Source organism: Phyllobates terribilis, unplaced genomic scaffold (assembly GCF_046119375.1).
Source record: "Phyllobates terribilis strain yellow unplaced genomic scaffold, ASM4611937v1 Scaffold_1__5_contigs__length_1240528914, whole genome shotgun sequence".
Classification (NCBI taxonomy): Eukaryota; Metazoa; Chordata; class Amphibia; order Anura; family Dendrobatidae; genus Phyllobates; species Phyllobates terribilis.
This window is the reverse complement of record NW_027362761.1, coordinates 65,390,206-65,416,202: the sequence shown is the minus strand read 5'-3', so window position 1 is coordinate 65,416,202 and position 25,997 is coordinate 65,390,206. Positions and strand designations below refer to the sequence as shown.

At 40.8% G+C, this 25,997-nt stretch overlaps 1 protein-coding gene across 5 annotated transcripts in view; it reads right to left on the bottom strand.

Moving 5' to 3' along the window:
• The window catches only part of LOC141198439 (PALM2-AKAP2 fusion protein-like), a 179,589-nt gene that overhangs the window by 4,286 nt on the left and 149,306 nt on the right, over window positions 1-25,997 (bottom strand). For all 5 annotated transcript variants that reach the window (XM_073663116.1, XM_073662968.1, XM_073663072.1 and 2 more), the window contains 3 exons: window positions 9,358-11,713; window positions 5,415-5,593; window positions 1,830-1,868 (listed from right to left, as the gene is read on the bottom strand). In XM_073663116.1, coding sequence (XP_073519217.1) covers window positions 1,830-1,868; window positions 5,415-5,593; window positions 9,358-11,608 — 2,469 coding nt within the window. In that variant the 5' untranslated portion in view covers window positions 11,609-11,713. The remainder of the gene's footprint in view (window positions 1-1,829; window positions 1,869-5,414; window positions 5,594-9,357; window positions 11,714-25,997) is intronic.

The following is a 25,997-nucleotide window of genomic DNA, read 5'->3' as shown; positions in this document are numbered from 1 at the left end:
GGTTTATACACAGCTGATAGTCCTACTGAATAGACTGTTAGAATTTGTATTATGGCAAGAAAAAAGCAGCTAAGTAAAGAAAAATGAGTGGCCATCATTACTTTAAGAAATGAAGGTCACGCAGTCCGAAAAATTGGGCAAACTTTGAAAGTGTCCCCAAGTGCAGTTGCAAAAACCATCAAGCGCTACAAAGAAACTGGCTCACATGAGGACCACCCCAGGAAAGGAAGACCAAGAGTCACCTCTGCTTCTGAGGATAAATTTATCCGAGTCACCAGCCTCAGAAATCGCAGGTTAACAGCAGCTCAGATTAGAGACCAGGTCAATGCCACACAGAGTTCTAGCAGCAGACACATCTCTTCAACAACTGTTAAGAGGAGACTTTGTGCAGCAGGCCTTCATGGTAAAATAGCTGCTAGGAAACCACTGCTAAGGACAGGCAACAAGCAGAAGAGACTTGTTTGGGCTAAAGAACACAAGGAATGGACATTAGACCAGTGGAAATCTTTGCTTTTGTCTGATGAGTCCAAATTTGAGATCTTTGGTTCCAACCTCCGTGTCTTTGTGCGACGCAGAAAAGGTGAACGGATGGACTCTACATGCCTGGTTCCCACCGTGAAGCATGGAGGAGGAGGTGTGATGGTGTGGGGGTGCTTTGCTGGTGACACTGTTGGGGATTTATTCAAAATTGAAGGCATACTGAACCAGCATGGCTACCACAGCATCTTGCAGCGGCATGCTATTCCATCCGGTGTGCGTTTAGTTGGACCATCATTTAATTTTCAACAGGACAATGACCCCAAACACACCTTCAGGCTGTGTAAGGGCCATGTGACCAAGAAGGAGAATGATGGGGTTCTACGCCAGATGACCTGGCCTCCACAGTCACCAGACCTGAACCCAATTGAGATGGTTTGGGGTGAGCTGGACCGCAGAGTGAAGGCAAAAGGGCCAACAAGTGCTAAGCATCTCTGGGAACTCCTTCAAGATTGTTGAAAGACCATTTCCGGTGACTACCTCTTGAAGCGCATCAAGAGAATGCTGAGAGTGTGCAAAGCAGTCATCAAAGCAAAAGGTGGCTACTTTGAAGAACCTAGAATATAAGACATATTTTCAGCTGTTTCACACTTTTTTGTAAAGTATATAATTCCACATGTGTTAATTCATAGTTTTGATGCCTTCAGTGTGAATGTACAATTTTCATAGTAATGAGAATATAGAAAAATCTTTAAATGAGAAGGTGTGTCCAAACTTTTGGTCTGTACTGTAGATCAAGTATTTTGAAAGTGGGACACCCTTTTAGATGGCTTTCTGCGGCCTTGAGGTACAAGTCTGCAGTCACTCTATGTAATGTGCCCTGTGAGGATACTCCGGTGCCTGCACAGGCAGTCATGTGACCTCATGTTTGCGATTTGCATACTCCTGGCCACAATCCAACTAGATGTATCCAGCCACACTTAATTAACTTGTATTGATCGAGACCATGCATGACTAGTCGGCATGTGACTGAATGATTGCAAACTGCATACTGGCAGTCACCCGCCCGCCTTCTCCTAGCACTGGAGAATCCTGACAGAGTACAGTGCTGTAAGGATTCACAAGTCTGCAGTCACATAGAGTGACTGTAGACTTGTACTCTACGGCTGGACAACCCCTTAAAGACTGCACGCACATTACTTAATTAGTTCTTATGAAGCCATTGAAACTGTTCCTACAGACCTGTGCATAGTATGATAAATGACAAAGACAGATCACAAAAATAATAACAAGGGAACCATGCACTAAAGAACATGCATGGAACTGTGAGAATACAGGTAGGTCACAGGTACCTCAGTAGTAACTCTGTAAGACAGTAATTTACAGGTGTACTGGTGAAAGAGAAGGAAAAGAAGAGAATTAGTACACTGGACACTGACAGACAAGAGGTACAGTAAAAGAAGCACATGGTATTTCAGATGAAAGACAATTAGTTAGTACAGACAGTTGTATAACAGGTTTCTGCATCGATAACTGTTGTAGAGTTGGTGTGAATCAATTTGCACGTGCCATTCCACCGGCCACAGCAGCTGTCTGTAGTCGCAGCATGGAAACAGGAGTACTGTCCCTTACCTGTCAGTATTCACCGCTCTTTTTTTGATTATCCAGCTGGCGTGATGTCGTATGAGGATTAGGCTGCGCCAGGCTGCCTAATCAAGAGAGAAGCTGCAGATGCGAGGAGGTAAAAGGTGATACTTCCACTCCTATGTAACGGCCACAGACCACTGATTGAGTTGGACGTGCGAATCAATTGGCACCAACTCTACTGGTGATTTTATATTCTAAATACATGAAGGGTCACCCTTTTAAACAACGTTATCTACTATTAATGCCCCCATATAGTTAATACAGCCTGCCCGTTTTCGTGGGACCAGCCGACTATCTGTGTATGGTGGGTTTACGACTTGATGTCGGAAGAGAGAAGGTTGAGCAGTTTGAATTCAAATATCAACCATTTATTTTACTGCAGATAAGCTGCCAGAACCCATGAACACACTGCAGAGCCAAGCTATCATAATTATAGGGGATTCAGGAGAGACAGCTGTTGGGTGACGGCTAGATAAGGTGTATGGGCACTTTTAAAGTCAGATTATTAATGCATAGCATAATGCAAGTCCTTATCGTTCAACATATGAACTCAATGCTATTCAGAATGGGACTTCTAAAAAAGTCTACAAAAATGAGTGGATCGTTTCATCAGGTTTGTGACGCACAAAGCATACAACACTTGGAAAACTTATATTATCTTTTGAGTCAATGTAAAATAAGGAATTCTAATCTAAATACTCATGCATATGGCAAATCCATGGATACTGATGCTGTATAACACCACACAGAATAATGACCGTCTACCATCATATCTATGAACTGCACCTTTTGTACAAAGCTTATAGTAATATAAAGGTGTTAGTGAAAACGTGGGGATAACTATAAGATCAATATCTACTGAATATAGCTCTATATATTTCTTCTCTGTATTCCATTATGTATTGTTAAGGTGCATTGGTATAAGAACATTATCATGGTGATGGTGGGCAACTAAAGCACAACTGTCCTTCGGGTGGGAAGAAAGAAGTAGATGAGAAACGGAGAGCTAAGAAGTGAAAAGATGAGAGTCCAGGAGTGTTAAAGCAGAAAGCTTTAATTGGCCTGAATGCAATGTTAGCATGGACAATAAGATGGCCTCATGTTACTGAGCGGTGAGGCAACATAACACAAAGTCTATAACTGCACATAGAAGCAGGTCTGTGACGATGGACTGAGAAACGTAAAACAGTTATAACAAGAGACACATAAAGCTGTTAGAAGAGAGGTGGACTGAGAAAAATCCCAGCCCATGACACTAATGTCACAGGGATTTTACTAACCATTATAAAGCAAGCAAGCTTTATTATTTCTTTATTCCTTTATTTTAACACTGTGAAAAAGGGAGGTGATTTTAACTTTTATATTTTTAAATATATTTTAATCATTTTTTTTAAATTTTTTACCTTATTTTCTAGTCATCTTAGTGGATTTAACCTGCTTTTGTTTGATGGCTCATACTATATATTGCAATACCACAGTACTGCAGTATCTAATATAGATCACGGTCTCCTTTGCGGCTCAGCCTATAGATAAGCTTCAGAAAAGTACCAAGATGGCAGCAAGAGCTGTCACGACAACCCACTGATCCCTCGCGAAGGCGGCACGAGCTTTCATGGGTGTCGGTAAGTGTGCATATCGGAGATCACGTTATGTAAATGCCGCCATCAGTGATTAACAGAAGCATTTAAATAGTTAAACAGTAGAGACCGCCGCTAGTGACGGTCGCTGCTGTTAGAGTCATATTCCCACTATGTATTATAGCTGGTACCTGCCCTGAATGGACTTGGCACAGCCTCGGAGCACGCTCCATACATACGCATCCTGGCCGTGACGTACATTTAGGCTATGTGCCCACGATGCAGAAATGCTCCGGATTTTTCCTGAGCGTTTCTGCATCTCCCTGGCAGAAAAAACGCATGCGGATTGTACATGCAGATTTTACATGCGTTTTTTCAGCCAGGGACAAGCGTTTGTCACGCGTTTTGCACATGCGATTTTGCATGCGGGTTGTCAAGCGGTTTTCCAAGCGATTTTAGGATCACTAGGAAAAGTGCTTGACAACTTGGTCACACTATATAAATCCATGTAACCGGCATGGATTTTATATAGTGTGACCAAGTTAGTTAAAAAAAAATAATAAAAATGGTAAAAAAACAAAAACATTATACTCACCTTCCGATGGCCCCCGGTCTCCTTCTCCGATGCATCCGGCCTCCCCGGTGTCTCGTGGTGGTGTAAAAGGACCTTCCATGACGTCATTTAGTCATGTGACAGGTCACGCGACCGCTGACGTTGGCGGTCGCGTGACCTGTCACATGACTAAATAACGTCATGGAAGGTCCTTTTAGACCATCGCGAGCTGCCGGGGAGCCAGGACGCATCGGAGAAGGAGACCGGGGGCCATCGGAAGGTGAGTATAATGTTTATTTTTTATTTAAAATTTTTTTTTTATAGGTACTATGGTACCCTGGTTCGGAGGAGAGTCTCCTCTTCTCCAGACCCGGTTACCATCCGCACATTGAATCGCTTAATATCCGCATGTGCACATGTAGTCATGCGGATATTAAGTGATTCAATGCAAGTCAATGGCGCCAAAAACACAGCGATTACGCAAAATAATTGGTAGTGCTGCGGATTTTTACGCAATGATAATCCGCAGCGGAAATTTCCGCAGCATGTGCACAGCATTGTGGATTATCATTGTGGAACATGGCAGACCTTCTACCAAGCGTTTTTTAAGCGTTTCTGCAGCGGAATTGCCGCTGCGGAAACGCTTAAAAAACGCATAGTGGGCACACGACCTTACAGGGTGTGCAAAGGGGTTAAGCCGTGATTTGATCAATGGACCCTTAGGCACTGTTGGAGCATACAGCTGAAGGCTTATGCTGGGTGACTATCTTGAATGGAGAGAAGAATGCACTGTGTGAACGGTTTTAGTTCAGTCTGTACTGAATGACCTCTCAGTTTTCTTTGTGTCAAGTTCTACTTATTCCTCCATGTTGTGGTGATGAAGTTAATGGTTGCTGCATGTCCCTAGTAATCCAGTCATTCTCACACAATGTCTGAATGCTGATAAATTTACTGGAAATTTCAAGAGGTACTGACCTAATTCCCAAATAGTCACTCCATCCCAGCAGTAGATGAAGACTTATACATGAATGCTGAAAGGTATCACAGCATTATTTTGTCTATTGGTTTTGCAGGATGACATAAGATTATGCAAATATTAGTAAGTGTTATAGACATCTGCAGAAAAGATGTACAAAAGCATGAAGATAAGGAAAACTTACACTAGAATCATCCATTCGGTCACGTCTCTTACTTTTATGGCTCTCATAATCATCCAGGAGTGTTTGCATGAGATTCTTGGGACGTTGAGATCCAGTAGGATCTTCTAGTTGAGGATCACTTTGTACTGGGAAACATTCTGCTTTTGGTGAAGATGGAGATTTTACTTTCTCTATTTTACCTGGAAAGATAAAAGTACAACATTCTCATCAGGAGTGTTATATGAGCTGAGCTGCAATACCTCACACAACCTATATGGCAAGGTTTTGGGAAAAAAAGTAGCCATCATTTTCTGATCCTGTGCAATCCCTTTAAATGAAAACACAAGTAATCTGGAATATTTCTGTTTGTACCATTCCCTTTTTTATTGGCTGTGTGGGCAAATTCAGAGACTGATTTCCTTAATTTATTTCTAGGAATTACTTTATAAACTTGGAATATGTACATAACTACATTTATAAAAATTCACCACTAGATGTCACCCTACTCACACAGAAAGAACTACTCCCTACTCCAGTGTTAATTTGTTGGAGGGTAGATAGTATCACCGAGGATGCTTATATCCTCTAAACAGGGCAGCAGTTTCCTTGTCCTAGGGGGACACAGTCAGATTATATTCCCTGAGGCTTAAAGTGGTTGTCCCCTTTCAAAAAACCTTTCCTGATATATACAGCTGTGGGTAAAAGTTTTGACACAAATTTGGGTTTTCACAGTTTTCTGCTTCAGTATTTTTAGACAAATGTTTCTATGGTTAGGGGAGTAAAATTATTAATATTATTATTTTATACATTTTTTTACACTTTTATTGAAACATGCATTACATTTATGCAAAGAATCAACATTTACAGTGTTAACCCTTATTTTTCAATACTTCTGCAATTCGCCCTGGCATGATGGATATTAGCTTCTGATGGCAACTAGTGTTGAGCGAGTAGGTTTCATTAACCCTTTCGGTGAGCCGTGACACTTGCAGCTGCGGTGACAGTCAAAGAAATGCCGAGCACGCCAAAATACTCGGCGAGCACCTACTTGCTCAACACTAATGGCAACACATTCTTCTCTAATCCGTGCTTGGAGTTTATCACAATTTTTGTGTTTTTAGTTGTCCACCTGGTTTTTGAGGATTGATAAAGGGTCTCAATGTGATCGAGATCTCAGGAGTTTCCTGGTCATTGACCAGTGGACTTTTTTCTTCTCTGGAAATCAGTCTTCCAGATGTCCTAAACAGTCAGAGAAAATAACTTTACCCCCATTCTCTGCAGTCTGATCCCTGTTCTTACTACAGAATCATCAGTGTGTAGGAAGTACGGGGATTTGGACCGCAGTAGGCTGGAAGAAAATTGTTCGGAGAAGAAAAGGTGAGCTCTACCATGAGTCCTGTGATATGCCAACAGTAAATTTGTATTGAGACCAACACGTATTGAGACTAACACTAACATGAGACTATTCATGTGTGCGGTTGCTTTTCATCTATTCACAATTTTTCCTAAGAACACTGCCATGAATAAAGAATGGGATCTAAACATCCTCCAAGAAAATCTTCTTTCAATGATCCAGGAGCAATTTTGTGATAAACAATGCTTTTTCTCTAGCATGATGGTGCACCATGTGACAAGGCAAAAAAAATGATAATTGAGTGGTTCAGTGAGAAAAACATTGAAATTTTGGTTCCCCAGATCTTAGTCCCATTGAGAACCTGTGGTCAATCCTCAAAAAGCGGATGATGAAAGCCAAGCACAGATTAGGCAAGAATGGGCGGTCATCAGTCAGGATTTGGCCCAGAAGCTGCTATCCACCATGTCAGGGGTTATTGCAGATGTCTTGAAAACAAGGGTCAACACTGTAATATTGAATCTTTGCATAAACTTGAAGTATTTGTCAATAAAAGTATGAAATGCTGATAACTGTACTTCAGTAAGCATAGAAACATCTGACTAAAGATCTACAAACACTGTAGCAGCAACCTTTGTGAAAACCAAAATATGTGTCAGTCTAAAAACTTATGGCCACAACTGTAGAATTTGTAGTTTAAGTAGATAATAGTTTTTTGTTTATTAGATTACTGTGGTCCTGAGAGTCACAGTTTTTATTCTAGCACACTGACTGTTCGAATTCGATGTACAATGGTTCTGTGAAATCTATCATGGCTCCAAGTTTATAAAATAACAGGATTTATAGGTTACCAGCTTTCTAATGTCAAGCAGACATCTATGGAGTAGTTTTGTCATGTATTACATGTATATCAATGCTTTGTTAACGCTGAATCTTTAGATGATAACTAGGATATTTGAAATAGATACCAACACAGGGAAGAACTAAAGTTTTTCTTGAAATGTTAGAATTTCATATTTAGAGAAAAAACATGGTAGGCTAAAAGGTTCTCTGTTGGATGCTGGAGAACACTTACAATACATATCCTCTGGGAAATGGAGTATTACCCTTCATAAATAGCAAGATATTCCAAACACTGCTAGTAAAGTGATTAATCATTTGTAGTAAAGCCAGTTATTATTTACTACAGCCAAGGTATTCCTTGCAATAATGAAGCTGCCAGTATTAACAAACAATAATCCTAGATTAACCGCACGCATAGAGAACATACTTGGCACTAGAAGACTGGCTTCACATTTTGTTGATGGCTGTTTTTCCCCCTTCACATTAGTTCAATGAGAGCTTATCCGCTAGAGCTTTGTAGAAAAGCCTCTATTGAGAGGAGATTTAGCTGACAATACTTATGTACATAACATGCATTTGTTTTGTGCACTTTTTCCCAGTGAGCTAATTGGTTTGTAATTTCCAACAAATGGCATGGACCCAGCCAGAAGATGACATAAAAAACAGGAGGTCCAACTCTTTTATGGGAAACATCAGAATATATACTGTGTAACTATATTTTCTAGTCTATTGGATTATGTATTACAGTAGTATTCTACCCTTGAAGAACTGCTTTAAAGCAGGATTTTTCTAAGTAAACTACAGGCAGTGTCATGTTGGGGCTGCTGCACTGATTAAAATGATACCTGAGGTGAAGTCTTATGGTTCTTGTGTAATAAGTGTTTGCAGTTTTGAGTTAATGATATGCTCATGCTCCGGTGCAGGACTGTAGGCAGGGTCTTATCCTGGTGCTCTAGGCCAGATCAGCAAGATAACACCTGCCCACAGGCCCGCCCCGAAGCACAAGTTTGTTCCTCATCATAGAGACAGCCAGAGAGAGAGACAGGGGCAGGCCTGTAGGCAGGGTCTTATCCTGGTGCTGTAGGCAAGATCAGCAAGAAAAGACCTGCCTACAGGCCCACCCCTGACTCTCTCTCTGGCAGTCTCTATGATGGTGGTCGATGCTTCAGCTGATCGTTTGGCAGTCAGCCATCTCAGCCGACTCTCCCACACACAGGAGCCCTTGCCGGTGGCTTATCTCTAGAACAATGCGATTGGCAGTCTGAAATCGGATATGCATTATCGACATCTCTCCTAACCGGTGGCTTATCTCCAGAAAAATGCGATTGGTTTGTTGTCGTTGTCTGGTTTGACAACAAACCAGCATTTAACCCATTCGTGGATGTCATCTTTCCAGTAAGGGCAGAATACTTTCATTGCCCTGACAACTTTTTAGGTGCAATATTTTGCGTGAAACTATTTATCTGCAGATCTTTCCAATTCTTGTTTAAAAATAAATCTGTGGCTCAAAACTACTAAAGGTTGGAAATCATTTGGCATAATGGAGACTTAGGAACAACAAACATATGTCGTATGTATTTCTCAAAAGGGACTCAACCCTCTTGTCTAAATCAGATGCACTGGTTATTTATATAACTTGATGGCAGCTTGATACAAACATTACTCCATTTCAATAAGTTATCACTAAATCTATGTTAAAGGATAGTGAATGTGGAGTCACTAGTAAAGGTTGAAGGCAGAGGTTTGGGCAAGGTTTTCATGCATGCTTACCTGGTGCTGTTTTGTAGGATGCAGTTCTTGTTGACACTACAGGTGCGTTTCTGCTGGATGGACTTGGTGGACCTTGCAAGCTTTGTCTCTGTCTCTGTTTTTTCAATTCCTGTTCTCTTTCTTCTGCAGCTCTTATCTCCTCTTCAATCATTGATAGTGTTCTCTGCTTCTTTGATCTCAGTTTAAAAGGTCCAACTGTTCTCTCAGGTTCTTGTGTTGCCAAGATGGATGCAGTGCTTCTTAGTTCAGCAGCTTGGGAGTACTTGCTGAAGTAACTTTCATGCTTATTTTCTTCGACTGGATCTTCATCCATTACAGATGGAATAGATAAAGGTTCAAGAGCTTTACCTCGATGGGTTTCGTGTTGCTCTGGAATCTTTGGTGTCACTGTAACTCCTCTGGTCTCTTGCACAGGTGAAGAAACCTGAGGTGGCTCGAATATGGTATCATTCTTCCTCTCAGGACTTAGAGATCTTGTAGTATCACTTACTATGACTTTTTGTTCTTCTGGTTTCTCTTTGGTTTCATCACTTTTCTCTGTGAAATTGTCTTGCTTTCCATAGTCTGTACATCCAGCTTTTTCAGCAAGAACTTGCTGAATTACATTATGAACAAATATACCAGCTTGATATTCTAGCTGATCATCAGAAAGAACCGAATCATTTAGCATTGAGGATGGAGAATAAAATCCTTGATCGCTAAATGATTTGGATACCCCTTCCACTGAGTAATCAGAAGGGGTGTCCTTAAGGGGTGTTTGGGGTTGTGAATATTCTCCCAGTGAATGGTCATGAAGGGTATTAATAGTTTCATTTGATGCACCGCTGTCACTGATATTGTCCATACTAAAATCATTTGAAAGTGTTTCCATGACTGTAGTGTCCTGAGATTTTAAAGACAAGTCATCTAAACCGGAGTCCAGCTCCTCTGGCAGAGAAGACACAGTAACTGATTTTATGAAACGGTCAGAAATATCAATATCATCATCTTTTTCTAATGTAAATGTCCCGGTGTCACTTTCAAAATCAGGATCTTCTCTTGAGGTTTTCCTAGATTGCTCTGCTGAGGATTGGTCCTCAGAAATGCAGTCCACCTTTTCCACTTTCACAAATGAAATCTCATCAGGTCTGACCATTTCAACACTTGAACTTGATGGGCTAGTCACTATGACAGACGATTGGGACTTATTAGTTTGGTTCACCTTATAAAATGGCTTTACTGAAAAAAGATTGGATGAAACTGATCTTTTTGCTGGTCCTTTGACGTTGGTCTGGTTTGTATTTTCCATACTCAAAAACTGTTTCCTTGCAGCAGAGAAATCTATTTGCTCAGTAACAATGTCTTCTTTATTAACAGACGTTTGCTCTGTAGGTACAAATGTTATAGGAGTACTTTTAAAAGCTGGTGGAGATGTTCCTTGCTGCTGTTTTTGTTTCCTCTCTTTATACTTCAAATGTGATTCCAGATGCTCACAATCTATTTGTTCCTCTATAGTTTTTTCTTGAGGTGGGTTCCACCACTTGGTTGCAATACCTGGATTCTTTTTCACAGCCTGACTTTTGATCAGTTCAAGTCTTTCCTTTTCTAACTCAATTACTTCCTCTGAAGGCCTCACTTTTCTAACCCTGAAGTGTTCCTTTTCATTCAGATCTTCAAATAATTTTGATGGCTTTTTTTCCTCATGGAATGCTCGAAGCTCAAACTTTGCTTCTTTTTTAATAACCTTTGGTAGACTATCGCCATCCCTGGATGACCTTCGTGAACTGTTTGAAGAATTTGGGCTTGCTGGGTATGTAAATACTTCAGTATGATCATATTTCAACTCCCCTTTAGAATAACCATTGATTTTAATAGGTTCCATGCTCTCCATGGTTTCACTTAATTCCACAACTGGCAGGGGCTTGCGGTCCACTACTATTATATCCATTTCAGGAGCAGCATAATCATTTGTAACACTGACATAGGGACCTGAGCCATCAACAATTATTGTAGTTGTAGAAGCTGAAGATTCAGGAAGAGAAAGTGATCCATTAAAAGGGTTATCGGATCCAGTATCACAGCAATTAGCTTCCAGAACTTCATCTAGATATCGTATTTCTTTCGCGACATCACTGTCTAATGATTCATGTCTGTCCTTAAGTCCATTCTGGTTTGCTAGGGTAGGAAGTAGTACATTTTGATTGTCTATTGCAAGATCTGATGTAACCAACACAACTCCTTTAGGCTCTGAGGCCTGGACCTCCAACTCCATATTTTCACTGCTGGTTAGGATAATATCTATAGGTGTGGGATAATTGGCACTGTTTTGATCAGTATCCTTCTTCAGCTTAATTTCATCCTCTGGGATCGATGGTCTCTAAATAAAAGAAACAGATATATAATATCTAACGAACAATTAGTATGTTAAACCTTCTCATGAAATATAACAACACTAAGACAAAATGGACACTTCATTATGAATGCAAAGGCCAAGTAAATTTTTGTTATACCAATTATCTCCGTTAGCCATTAGGTTATTGCCTCTTTTACTAATCTACCAAGCGTGCTACAATGCTGTACCATCCTATGTCTCTGCCGTAATATCCTTCTACCAATTCATTTGTGCTCTTGACTCAGCCAATGAACTACAACACTAATATTCCAAAATTACATCCTCTCACTTCCATCGCCAAGGCATCTTGCGTGCTGCACTCATTTCTTGACTTATTGCCTCATTAAAACATTAAAATTGCTTCAAACATTCACAGCTTAAAGCCACGGCCCCACTATCAGTATTTGGTCAGTATTCGGTCAGTATTTTTTTTCAGGAGTGGGAGCCAAAACCAGGTGAGGAACAATCAGAGAAAAGATATAATAGAAACAAGTCACCAATTCTGGATTTATCACCCACTCCTGGTTTTGGCTCCCACTCCTAAGAAAAAATACTGACTGAATACTGATAGTGGGGCCATGGCCTTAGAGGGGTTCTTCCCTTTCAATTAAATTTCTCCCCTGCCTGCACTTTGCTACAACTCCTGGCAAAAATTATGGAATCACCGGGCTCGGAGGATGTTCATTCAGTTGTTTAATGTTGTTGAAAAAAAGCAGATCACAGACATGGCACAAAACTAAAGTCTTTTCAAATGGCAACTTTAGGGCTTTAAGAAACACTAAAAGAAATCAAGAAAAAAAATGTGGTATGGAGTAAGGGTAATTTTTTCAGACCAAGCAGAGGGAAAAAATTATGGAATCACCCTGTAAATTAAAAAAGACAAATCACATTATAGTCACCTTCTCTGTCTCCACAGGGGAGAGGCTCCGCTGCTGTTCCCGTTGTCTGGCATGGCTGTGGCGCTGATGTCACCTTGACAGTGCAGCATTCAATTAGTGAGCTCAGCGTCTCTAGCAGGGAATTCCCGTGTAGATGGAAGGCCCTGTTCAGAGCAGCTTAGATCACTTCACCGATTGGCTGCTGCACTTTCGACATGGCGTCTGCGCCGCTGCCAATGCCAGACACTGGAAACAGTGGCAGAGACCTGCCGGTAGACCCAGGGAAGACTGCAAACTGCAGCCAGGGGAGAAATTTAACTATAGGGGAATAATCCCTTTAAAAATATCTTAAACTAATTCTGACCAGGGAATCTCTGCCACATTACTTTATAATAGCTAATAATTTGTTGCATTATCTGAGAGTTGTAAAACGTAGAGACTAAGTCACTAATTCCCAGCGATGTGTCACTTATTGGGCTGCTTGCTGAAGTTTTTAAATACTATATTATCAACAGGAGATTATTACTAGAGGACTAGTAAACCTGCTGTCTTGTAGTACCCGATATTCATGAGCTCTGTATAAACCTGCCCTGTAAACTTATTGGCAGTTTTCTGTCTATGTACAGTGTAAAGAGAGCTGTTAATGTTGTGGGCGGGATTATACAGAGCTTGAGAGGACTAGCAGAGCTGCAGCAGAAAAAACACTGATTGTATGAAAAGCAAGCAGCTTAGTGAGTGACACACTGCTGGAATCAGAATCTCTGTCTCTACATTATTCCTATTTTTATGTCTAGGCCTCCCCTTAATTATTATGCTCTGCAGAATATATTGGTACATATTAAGTTACATCCTAGAAATGTACAAAAATTGCATATCTATACCATAAGCCTATGGCGCAGACACTGTTTTACTATTCATTGCACAATGCATAATCTAAAAATGTGCATTATTTCAGTAGTTTTGGATACATAGGTGATAAATAAACAATCAGGACAGGATGCTGGTAAATTCTTCACATGCCTTAGCTGTCCCCAGACAGCAACGAATGACCTTCCATATGAGATTGGTTCTACAAGTCACTTCACAGACTGTTTTTGTTTTGTCTGCTGCCAATTCAAGAAACAACTTGGAACTTCTTAAAATTCCAACTTTAGATCTATTTCAATGCTAGATTCACTATCATTCACATATGTATAATATTGCATTCTGTTACATCTGAATTTTTAGCAACGGTTACATCTACTTCTCAGTGGTTAGACCTCTGCTTTTCATCACTGTTTTGGAGTAGATTTTCATCATTCTATCCCTTTTTACTATTAGTATTTCATCATATGCAAAAAAAAAAGCAAATCTAATTCAGCTCACTGCATGGTTATAAACGGACAGCACATGAATTGTACACGGAGGGCATCTGTGTGCTGTCCATCTGTTTTCACAGATCAATAAATGGGTTATTTTCATCCATATCGTGGCTCCAAAATGGACATCTCTGATTTTTTTTCGAGGGTCCCAGACTATAATGGGTACATGTTAAGTCCATGAAAATCATGCTTAAAACCAATATGTGAAAACCGGATGTCTAAATGAGGCCTTAGGGTAACCGTCAAATATGATTATAAGTATAGGAAGTAGATTAGATGTGAAACAGAGACACAAGATTCAGGTCAAATGTCAGGATCTTTCCAAGAGCCACAGGGCACTTTAAATGTGGTCAAAATAAAGCAGCATTTATCTTCCTAATATGTTACATAACGCCCAGACGGTGATGTTTGGGGGTATTGGTTTTCTACCGCCATGATTGTTACTACATAATTCTGCTACAGAGCTCTAAATTATTATTATTATTATTGTTATTATAAATTCTCTGCATAGACAGAGTGAAATGATAACATTCTGGCTGCTGGTTCATTACATATTTCTGACTGAGCATAATACAGTATGCAGAAAGCTTTTTCTAGTAATGACTGCGGGCAGCTACAATGGTATCAGTCTATGTTTTTGCAGGGAATTTGGAGCTGTGTGTCAGAAAAACTGGACTCAAACTTCAGGAAAGATGTAAGATAGCAATCAGCATACAATCGGACCTAAAAGCTACATTCTCGTGAAAGGTAGAGACATACCTCCCAACTTTTGAAGAACAGAAAGAGAGACAAATTATGCATTGTGGCAAGTTTTGGCCACACCCCAATCCCTGCCTATTTACCATTTCTTTCTCTCCTGACAGGAGGAGTTGTCAGAGGGGCGCTAGCAGTGAGGGACATTCAGCAGACACCCGAGACACCCGCAGGTTGTAGACCCAAATCCAGGACTGGCCACTGTATCCAGGAACAGTTGGGACTAGAGAGGAGCGGACCGATTACTGGTCTCCGTTCCAGCGTTCAGGTCAGTAGTCCCTGGCACTGATGGAAGACCCGGGAATCTCTAACCTTCCGGTGTTCCCGGCGCGGCTTTTTATCATCCGGGGCAGCGCGACGTCATCTGTGCGTCCTGCTCATCTCTAGTTGTGGATTATATTTTGTTCCCTCATTCACAGTCGGAGCCGCCAGAACTTTCTCATCTTCATGTAGCTTCACTATATGACATCCGGCTTTTTAGTGCCTGTCAGGTCGTGTTCACACGTAGCATAAATACTGTGTTTTTTGTTTTCTGCAGATGTCTGCATCAAACTACACAGTAAGGCTATGTGCCCACGATGCAGAAATGCTCCGGATTTTTTCCTGAGCGTTTCTGCATCTCCCTGACAGAAAAAACACATGCGGATTGTACATGCGGATTGTACATGCGGATTGTACATGCGGATTGTACATGTGGATTGTACATGCGGATTGTACATGCGGATTGTACATGCGGATTGTACATGCGTTTTTCCTGCCAGGGACAAGCAGAAGTGAAGCGTTCTTCACATGCATTTCCACATGCGGGTTGTCAAGCACTTTCCAAGCGATTTTAGCATCACTTGGAAAAGTGCTTGACAACTTGGTCACACTATATAAATCCATGCAACCGACATGGATTTATATAGTGTGACCGAAAGAATGGTAAAAAAATAAAAAAATAAATCTATACTTACCTTCTGATGGCCCCCGCAGTCTTGCTTCGCTCTATCCCGGCAGATCGTGGTACACTGAAGGACCTGCCGACGTCAGCGTCGCGTGGCCCATCACATGACTGACGTCAGCGTAGGTCCTCCAGTCTATCGCGATCTGCCAGCATGAGAGGAGGAGCGCAGCGGGGGGCCATCAGAAGGTAAGTATATATTTATTTTTTTATTTTATTCTTTTAAATTACAGTTTTCTATGGTACCCGGGTCCGGAGGAGAGTCTCCTCTTCTCTAGACCGGGGTACCATCCGCACATTGAACGCATGTATTCCGCATGTGCTTATCTAGTGAAGTAGAATCCATGCGTTCTAATGCAAGTCACTGGCGGGAAAACGCAGCACTTCTGCAAAATAATTGGTAGTGCTGCGTTTTTTTCCGCAATGATAATCCGCATGTGCTGTGCACATGCTGCGGAAATTTCCGCTGCGGATTATCATTGGGGAGCATGGCAGACCTTCTACCAAGCGTTTTTTAAGCGTTTCTGCCGCTGCGGAAACGCTTAAAAAACGCATCGTGGGCACACAGCCTAACAACCTACTTTGGTTATTGCTGCATTTTTTTTATACCGTTTCCCTCTTATTTGATATGTTTTTAGTGCAGATGTGAAGCCACATTTTTAATGTGTTTTTATAATACAGAAAAGCTTTGATTCTGCACTTAAAAAAGCAACTGCTGTTTTTTACATGCGTTTTTTTAGGCTCCACATAGAAGTCTCTAGCACCAAAACAGCACAGTTCAGCAATGTCTTTAGATGCTCAGTGAGCGCAGTTCTCATGAAATCACATCCACTTTTCTTGGACAGTTAAAATACAACAGAAAAAGCAGAAAATACGCAGCATTTATGCTACATGTGAACACGGCCGAAATGTCCAAGCAGAGTGGATGTGATTCCATGAAATCTCCGCCCTGTGTGCGTCTAAAGACACTGCTGAACTGTGCGGTTTTGGTGCTTTTTTTTTAGGCTTCTATGTGGAACTTGAAAAAAATGTAAGGAAAAAAAGTAGCTGCATTCTTAAGCGCACAATCAAAGCTTTTCTGTATTATTAAAAAAAGAGATAAAAACACAAATTCACATCTGTACTTAAACGCATCAAATAATGGGGAGAATGCTCCCTCTATTAAATGGGTTTAATAGAGAAAAAATATCAATTACGCCATTTACCGATCCCCATAAATAATCTGATCGCTGTGTTGTGAAGGTCGTTACAATTAGTGCGACACTAAATATGTCCAAGTTATTTGCTGATTTGTGATGTTTATTATTAAAAAAAAAACACATTAAAAATGACATTATTGTAATTGGTTTTCATTCTTTTATTCTCCCTCAAGAATACAAAAACATAGAAATACACTGCTGTGTACAATGTAGCCTTATAATCTGCCTGTGGAGTCAAAGCCTGCAATACAGGTCAAGTACACAAAATTCTCCTGGTGACATCACCAGAGCACATGGTTCAGTAGCTTTAGCTCCTGCCTGTAATGTTGAAGTTTGTAGGTTCAAGTCCCAGGGTGGATCACAAAAAAGAAATAATGACATTGTATTAGAAGCCGGATCAAAGCCCTGGTGTGCCAGGACGGCGAAACTCAAATCGGGACAGTCCCGCTGAATCCAGGATGGTTGGGAGCTTCACTTTAACAAAAAATGCATTTGGACTGGTAGGGTATGTGCACATATTGAGTATTGGCAGCAGATATTTCAGCACCATGAAAAACCCTGTGAAAAATACATGAGTTTATTTTAAATTATTTTATCGCTTTTTTTATGTTCGCTTTTGATGCATTATCCCCTCACTCATTTTAATGGGTGAAAAATGCTGCAAAAATGCTGAAAGAATTTACATGTTGCGGATTTGAAAAAAAAACGCTTAAAGGATTCAAATCCACAAGGAAAAAATAAGCAACATGGTCACGAGTATCAGAAATCTTTCACTTTTTTTTTTGGTACTGCAAACTGCAATGTTTTTTGCCCTTGCAAAATGAAAAATTATTAAAAAAAAAAGCTGCAAAAACGCAGTACTGTTTTTTTGTGAACAGGGTACACATCCTGCAGTTATTCAGAATGTGGTCTGTACATGGGAAAGTTTTTAAATATTGCAAATCAGACATTTTAGCATTCAATGTTTTATTTATATCCTCTTGCTGTCTACTGTTTTGTGGTATTGTGCAGCCTTTGTTTAGTTACGGATGAATATTCCTTCTTCCCAGAATAGAAAATAGGTTCAGCTGACACACTGAGTGATGAGTGATGCTCCAATTGTAGTGTATGCATACAGAATATCTGGTGTCTGCTAATTGCTTTATAGAAGGACACAGCATCATAGGGCTGCAGAGGAGAAAACAGTCTGAGACAAGTTATTCACAACAAGAAATATTAATGGAATTGGCTTTAAAAAGTAAGCGTAAAGTAGACACTTTTACACGGCGGTACACAAAAGGATCTGATAAAAGACCCCTGTACAGGGTTTAAAAGGTACCTATCATTTCAAAAAAAAAATTCAAGTGCTGGGACCCCCACCGATCTCTAAAAGAAGGGGCAGAATTCTCAGCTGATCATTGTGTCCCTTTGTTTTTGTCTGTCTCTCCTCTGTGAGCCAAGTGAGCGGTCTATGGACCCATAGGAAGTTGTTGAGTTTATACCCTATTTGCTGTAAGTCTACAGACCTCTCTCAGCACCACAAGAAAAGACGAATAGAGCCAAGCGGGTGCTGCAGTTCCCGGATCACCAAGAATTGACACTTCTGACATGTCACTATGCCACAAGGAAAGTTTCTTGAAATAATAGATACATTTTAGGTCTAAGGGGTAACGTTTCTCGTTGTGGAGAGTGACATACCGGCTCTGGCATGCCAATGTAAGGAAGCTTATTCACCTTGCAATACTCTTCTGGGAAATGTAATATGCAAATTATGCAAATATGCAAACTTCAGAGAGGAAGAGGACTTGAATTCTATAGCGCCACCTGTTGGAAGCAGCAATCCGACAAGTCATTATCGACCCTTTAACATGTCTTGCAATATGACTTAGGAAAAAAGCCAAATCAGAATCTCAATTTGCAGACACGGTGCTTCTAGGTATTGCCCCTCATCAGTGCAAAGTTTAAGAACGGATTTGGCTAGATGAGAGGCTCTGGACTGAAGTCTAAGGGGTAACATTTCTCCTTATGGAGAGTAATATATCGGCTCTGACATGCTAAGGTGAGGCGGCATATTCGCCGTACAATGCTCCTCTGGGAAATTTAATAGGCAAATTGCCTCTTCAGAGAGGAAGAGGACTTGAACTCTATAGTGCCACCTGTTCAAACAATGGCGCTATAGAGTTCAAGTCCTCTTCCTCTCTGAAGAGGCAATTAGATACATTTTAAGCATTTGAGAAATAATCTATTTTACTTTCTTGCCAACTAAGTAGAAACCTACAGTAACAATCAACTCCAAAGACATACTGATAGGGAATTTCGATTGTGATCCCAAATGGGGACAGTGCCGATAATGTCGATAAAGCGCTGCGGAATAGGATGGCGCTATATGAGCAAAGCATCATAATAACAACAGGTATTGCAGGGGAATATGGGTGGTACATCTACAGGGAAATGTGGTATTAAAAGATTCTGATTTATTACAGTGGCCATTTTTGAAATTCTAACAACAGGATGTACAGGCATATTGGTTGTCACATTCAAATTAGTTTCCTGACATATACCTCATGAGTTACTGAAAAGCTAATTTATAGGTGAGAACCAGTAACCAGTGGCGTAACTGGAAGCTTGTGGGCCCTAATGCAAAATCTCAAACAGGGCCCCCAACTATTAGAGATCTTTAATAGTAATAGTCATTTCATAAAGAAAAAAGGGATCTTTTCGGCCGCTTTTGGCTCCAGGACCGAGTGCGATTGCAACCCCTGCACCTATCGTAGTTATGCCCCTGGTGAGAACCAATATGACTTCACTTCCCACAAAACAGAAAAAAGGCAATATCTATGGAACTAAAGTGAGACAATTTGGCTGCTGATGTTAATTTGAATGTACTAATATATGGCTATTTTAACAATTAATAACCATGTATGTCATGAATGATATGACTGATCCCTAAGGTGAAACATGAGCAGCGCTATGAAGACTAATGGCAGAGATGCAGCTGCAGAGCAAAGGCACACTTGGCTACAACCGAGATGTTGGCTTCCTGTCACATTAGAGCAAATACTGTCTGGGAACTTTGCCTTGTTTGCATCATTTCCGAAGTATATCAGCTCTAATGTAACTGATATTTATACTGTCTGCAACGTGCAGCTTGGGCCGTAAAATAAGAAGTCCGTGCATAGTAGGCTGGAGACATAACCTGCACGTGTCACGTAGCAGATATTCAGTACCAACAGGACACCAGTTATTACTCACAGTAGCCCCATGCACCTTGGATTTTATGGTCTAAGGAAAAGATGTTAAATTCAAATACACAGAGGGCCAAAATTAAATGCTTGGACAATGTCGCGGGTCAACCATGAAATTTATTTAAAAAATTTGGCTACAATTGAGGAAGTCTTTCCTTATCATCAAATATAAAAATGCACCTTTTCATATGGAAACAAACTTAAAGGAGTTGTCTCACGAACAAAGTTAATTTTAATTAATGGATTTTAGAATAAAATATTGGAATAATGTAATATGTTATGTAGGAGCAGTAAAAAGCAAATATGTAATAACAAAGGATAAAAAAACTTGAATAATACAGATAATTAAGTATTATGCCAACGAAAGTGAATTCCTCCACAGTACCCTCCACATGCACAGTACGATAAACCTACTGTACCCACCTCGACCCCACCTCCAGCAAAGTATGGTGCTGTCACGGGTGTGTCGCCACGAAGATAGTCACGATTAAACAGCCTGACTTCTCGCAGCTGACTTTTTGGTGCTTTGTGTTTTTCGGCAGTGAGGGAGTTAATTCTCTCTCTCTCTGTGCTAGACGAGGTCCAGCCTCGCCCAGCTGCAATCAATGCTGCTGTAGTGAGACTCCTTCAAATGCCTGCTGGTCTGTTAGGGAAGTGTCGGTGAAAGCATTTCATGCAGACTAACAGAGCGGATCGTGGTATTTGGAGTTTCAGAGATAAGTGCATTTGGAGTGTTTTTTCCCTTCCTCGCTTTATCATTTATCTCCTTTCCCGTTGGTGTTCCCTCTGTTGTAGTTGTGTAGTTTTTGTATGCAAGGTGGTTTTGGTTTTTCCCTTGTACTGTCTCGTTCGTCTAAGTACTGTGTGTGGGCATATTATTACTTGTCCCCTTTTGTTGTGATCGGGGTCCTTCTCAGGACTAGATTACTTAGGTGCAGGGATCCTCAGGAGGTAGGGGTTACGGCCTGGACCTCTGTACCTTTAACAGTACCTCCAGGTTGAGGGATTAGTCAGGGCCCCAGCTTAGGGTCATCTTAGGCCCCCTACCTCCAGTATACAGAGACAGCGTGACAGGTGCCCCCAATCACAGTATGATTACCCAACTGTGATCACCACACAGTATAATGGCTCCACATAGTGCTCCACAGTATAATGGGCCCTGCATTGCCTTCCATACAGTATAATGGACCCTACATAGTGCTCCATACAGTATAATGGCCCACATAGTGCTCCATACAGTATAATGGCCCCATATATTGCTCCACACAGTATAATGGCCCCACATAGTCCTCCATACAGTATAATGGCCCCACATAGTCCTCCATACAGTATAATGGGCCCCAACATAGTGCTCCATACAGTATAAAGGGCCCCAACATAGTGCTCCATACAGTATAAAGGGCCCCAACATAGTGCTCCATATAGTATAATGGGCCCCAACATAGCACTCCATACAGTATAATGGGCCCCAACATAGTGCTTCATACAGTATAACGGCCCCACAGTCCTCCATACAGTATAATGGGCCCACATAGTCCTCCATACAGTATAATGGGCCCACATAGTCCTCCATACAGTATAATGGGCCCACATAGTCCTCCATACAGTATAATGGGCCCACATAGTCCTCCATACAGAATAATGGGCCCCACATAGTCCTCCATACAGAATAATGGGCCCCACATAGTCCTCTATAGAGTATAATGGACCCCACATAGTCCTCCATAGAGTATAATGGGCCCACATAGTCCTCCATACAGTATAACGGGGCCCTGCATTGTCCTATATACAGAATAATGGGCCTCGCATGCATGAAAAAAAAAATACTCCTCGTTCTCTTGCTGCTCCAGTTTCAGCAGTGAGCGCCCTGAAGCTCTTCACCGCTCGGCACAGCGGGCGCGTTGTAACGTGGGATAATGATGGCCGAGGGAGTGTCAGCTGATGCTCCTTCCTCCATCATTGCTTTCAAGTGTATCGGCATTCAGGATGTCAATACAGTTGAAAATGCGGTGCTGGGCAGAGGGGGCGGTGGGGCCTGGCATCGTGGGCCAAATATACTCACCCTGCTAGCAAGAGTTTGACAAATGTGGTCTAAGGGTTTGTTCAAACGACTTTATTTTTAGTCTGAGTTCTGTCTGTGACAAAAACGGACAGTACTCGGGCCAATGTTATTCAATGGGTCAGTGCAGATGAGCGATTTGCTTTCACTAACTGAATCTGCGTGTAAAAAAAAATTTGCAGCATGCGCTAGTTTTTTTTTCTGTAAATCGGATGAGACTCACCCATTCAAGTCTATGGGTGCACAAAAAAAAATTGTATGCCAAACGAAGCCACAGAATAGCATCCCATTTTTACAGATATGTTGCAATTTTCTAACATAGGAAACTGTAAATTGTCCTGTAAATGATTAATAGTTGATGCTTTAAAAGAACAGATTGTATATGGACAGTACACTGATGACAAGTGAGAAAAAAATCATCCTACTTTTCTGGATGAAACTTTATATGCTCAAGAACCTACTCTTGATCTCATTATTTTGCACAATTTTTTGGGGGACACATCTTCGTATTTTCTGCAGCAGTTATTTGTGATTGCTCTCACAAGCATATGGTTGAGCTGATATATTGTGAGAGATGGCATGGGGTACACAACAGTCAATGTCCAGATGTCACTGGACCCCTGGGAAACCAGAGAAATAAAGAACAGCATTCAATTCCCTTTTATATCCTAAGGGAATTGCCCAAAATTCTATGCTCCAAACCTTCCCAGCATATAAGATGTACCGTTTCATATAATAAGGCACAGAAAAAAGCACATACTATTATAATTAAGTAGCAAAGTGTGTAGTTTTTACTTTATTATTTCTGGGGGTACATTTTTCCCAGGAAGTCATCAGGTTAAAAGTGACCAGTAATTGCTTTTTACTGTATTTAATTCCTGCTGCTCCCCTGAGTTAATTTTTTTATTTTGTTTGTTTTTTTAAATATTTCATACGGTCCTGGAGATATTGGCCTTTTCAGTTGGTAAAAAACATAAAAATTTGCACTAAGTATGTGGTGCTCACATGATTCTCTGCCTGTAGGCTGTTCTGCACGATTACCCTGGGAGCCATACCCATTTAAAAAGGACCATTAAAAGAAACAAAATAAAGAATAGGAATACTCAGGGGAGCCGTGGGAATAACATATGAGCAAAAACTGGTCTCTTTTTACTTGGTGACAGGTCCTCTTTAAACATAATAGTATCTAAAAATATCAAGAGCCTATATAGATTATAATATATAGGTAGTATGGGTGGATATACCCAGAGGCACCGGTTACGCTAAATATTAGTGGGTGACATAATTTAACATCTAATTTGTTGAGAGTGAGATGTGTATAAGAACTCCTTTCTAGCAAGTATTGTATTTCAATATTGTAATCTACCTGTACCTGTAAACCATGGGAATTGTGGTTTTTCCATACAATCTACTAGAGAGTAGGAAAACTTGTTTTTAGGATACTGATGTGCCCCTTGTCTACAGGGCCCCTGTGTACTGACTGCAAATGCAGTATTTTGTCCTTTGGTAGTACATGAGCATTTCAGATTATGGAAAGAAATATTAGAAGTAAATATAACATAAGTTTAATGTCTCATTGCCTGTAGGTGTCACTGTTTCTTCTACTAAAAGTTAAAACTTTTTCATTTGGTCAATGAAGTACTTCTGTTACTGAAAAAATCTGAGCTATTTATTTCAGGGACAAACGCTAATTGTTAGCTATTAGAAAAATAGCTTAAATAGATAAATTACTTAGCTTACCTTTTTTTAGTGCCAATATGGACAAACACTAATATTTGGATACTGTCAATATATATGAGATTTTGGCTTTGGCTATTATCCTAAGTCATGTGACAAGGCTCGTTAGAGAGTTGATAGTGACTTTTAGGATCGCTAGTTCCAGTAGGTGGCACTAGAGTTCTAGTCCTCTTCCTCTCTGAAGAGACAATTTGCATATTTCCCAGAGGAGTATTGTGGCTTAAACGTCTCCTCATCTTGGCATGTCAGGCTTGACATGTCACTCTCCGCAATGAGAAAAGTTACCCCTTGTATCCCGGTCAGACGCCTCTCACCCAGCCAAACTAGATCTCACATTGCACGGATGAGGGGCAATAACCCGAAACACAGTGTCTGCAAATTCAGATTTTGGTTTTGGCTATTATCCTAAGTCATGTGCCAAGGCTCGTTAGAGAGTCAATATTGACTTTTAGGATTGCTACTTTCTGTAGGAGACACTAGAGTCCTAGTCCTCTTCCTCTCTGAAGAGGCAGCTTGCACATATATAGTATATTAACATATACAGAGTAAAAATTAATTTTGAAGAAGTCACCATTGCTCCTTTTTGAGGCTGAGCCAGGTTTGGTTAAAGTCGGTTTCAGAGGTTAGTTGTGTTATAATTAGATCCTGTTCACACTTGTATTTTGCATCATGTGGAAGGTCGATTTGTTATACAGTGGCACTAAGACCTATAATGATTATAATGGTGTCCATTTGGTTTCCATTATGGTGACTTTTAGTTTCCCCCAAAAAATAGAACAACATGCTCTAATGTTTCAGAAGTTTACAGTAGATGATGAGACACAAGGAAAATGTCACAATGTGTCAGTGCCATATTGTTGGGAATATACTGTAGATAGCCACTCTCTAGTTAAAGGGAACCTGTCATGTGATCCTTGCCGCCCGATCCACAGGCAATGAATCAGACACTGGGAATGTCATTGCAGGGAGATATGTTTTACTCTGAAACACTGCGAGGGTTCAGAGAAAACATACTTTGAAAAGCCTTTTGGAGACTATGAGTTTTGGATGACTAATAGGATGTAGGTCCTTAGTGGCTTATCCCTGCCATGCTCCCTTTGGCAGACAGGTCTGTGTGTGTGCATAAGAAGAGACCTGTCAGTCAAGGAGATCAGGGAAGGCTGAAACCGGGGATACACCGTGGACTAGTCATCCAAGATGCATAGCCCTGTTTTTAAAGTATGTTTTATCTGAAAGCTGCGAGTAAAACATCCACGGCTTCACTAATTCATGCAGCCCGTGATTCGAGTAGCATGAATATCATGACAGGACCCCTTTAAAATTGTATTAGTTTCCTCAGTTATGTTTGTGGGTTCAGGTCAGTGGCATGGGAATTAGAAGTCATATATGCTAGGTACTGGCGGATAAGGGAGGGGGACCCACAAGCCAATCTAAAGCCTTGATCACGTAATGTTAATGGTATCTATTTCACACATATGCCGAGAAAGGCTCTGGACATATACCCATGACAGAGTCCTACATTGTATCTGCACACAGTAAGAAATTATATATAGAAAAACATATATGCCACAATATACGTTTTGCATTAAATAGGACAGTCTGCTACACTATAATATACTCTAACTTTTGTAGTATAGCAATATATACCAACCAGATGGAGGCCAATAGAACATACTTTTGACCTCCATTAAGTTAAGGGTACCTTATGGACACAGTGTTTATTTTGAAAGTTTTTCCCAGTGTACAAGGTAAACGAAGACCCCTGGCACTTATCTGACCTCTAATATGGGCATACAGGTGATAGATATGTGAATCTATACTTACCTGTATGGCCCATATTAGCGGTCTTGTTGCAGTGAAATGTCTTTTCATTCTTTCAAGTTTCTGACGCTTGCAGGCTGGGGGAAGGGAAAGAATCCCTGCCTCCTATGTGAATTATAATCCCCCCCCCCCCTCCCCTGCATGTCACCGTGCCCTGTGACGTGCAGTTTCGTTGGCCATATCCCGCGCCTGCACAATTTACCTTGTACGCAAAGCGCACTTAATATTCCTGTCTATATTCAGGTATGTTGTGCGCAGGCGAGTCACTGTGACTTCCGCTCCAGTGACCGATGA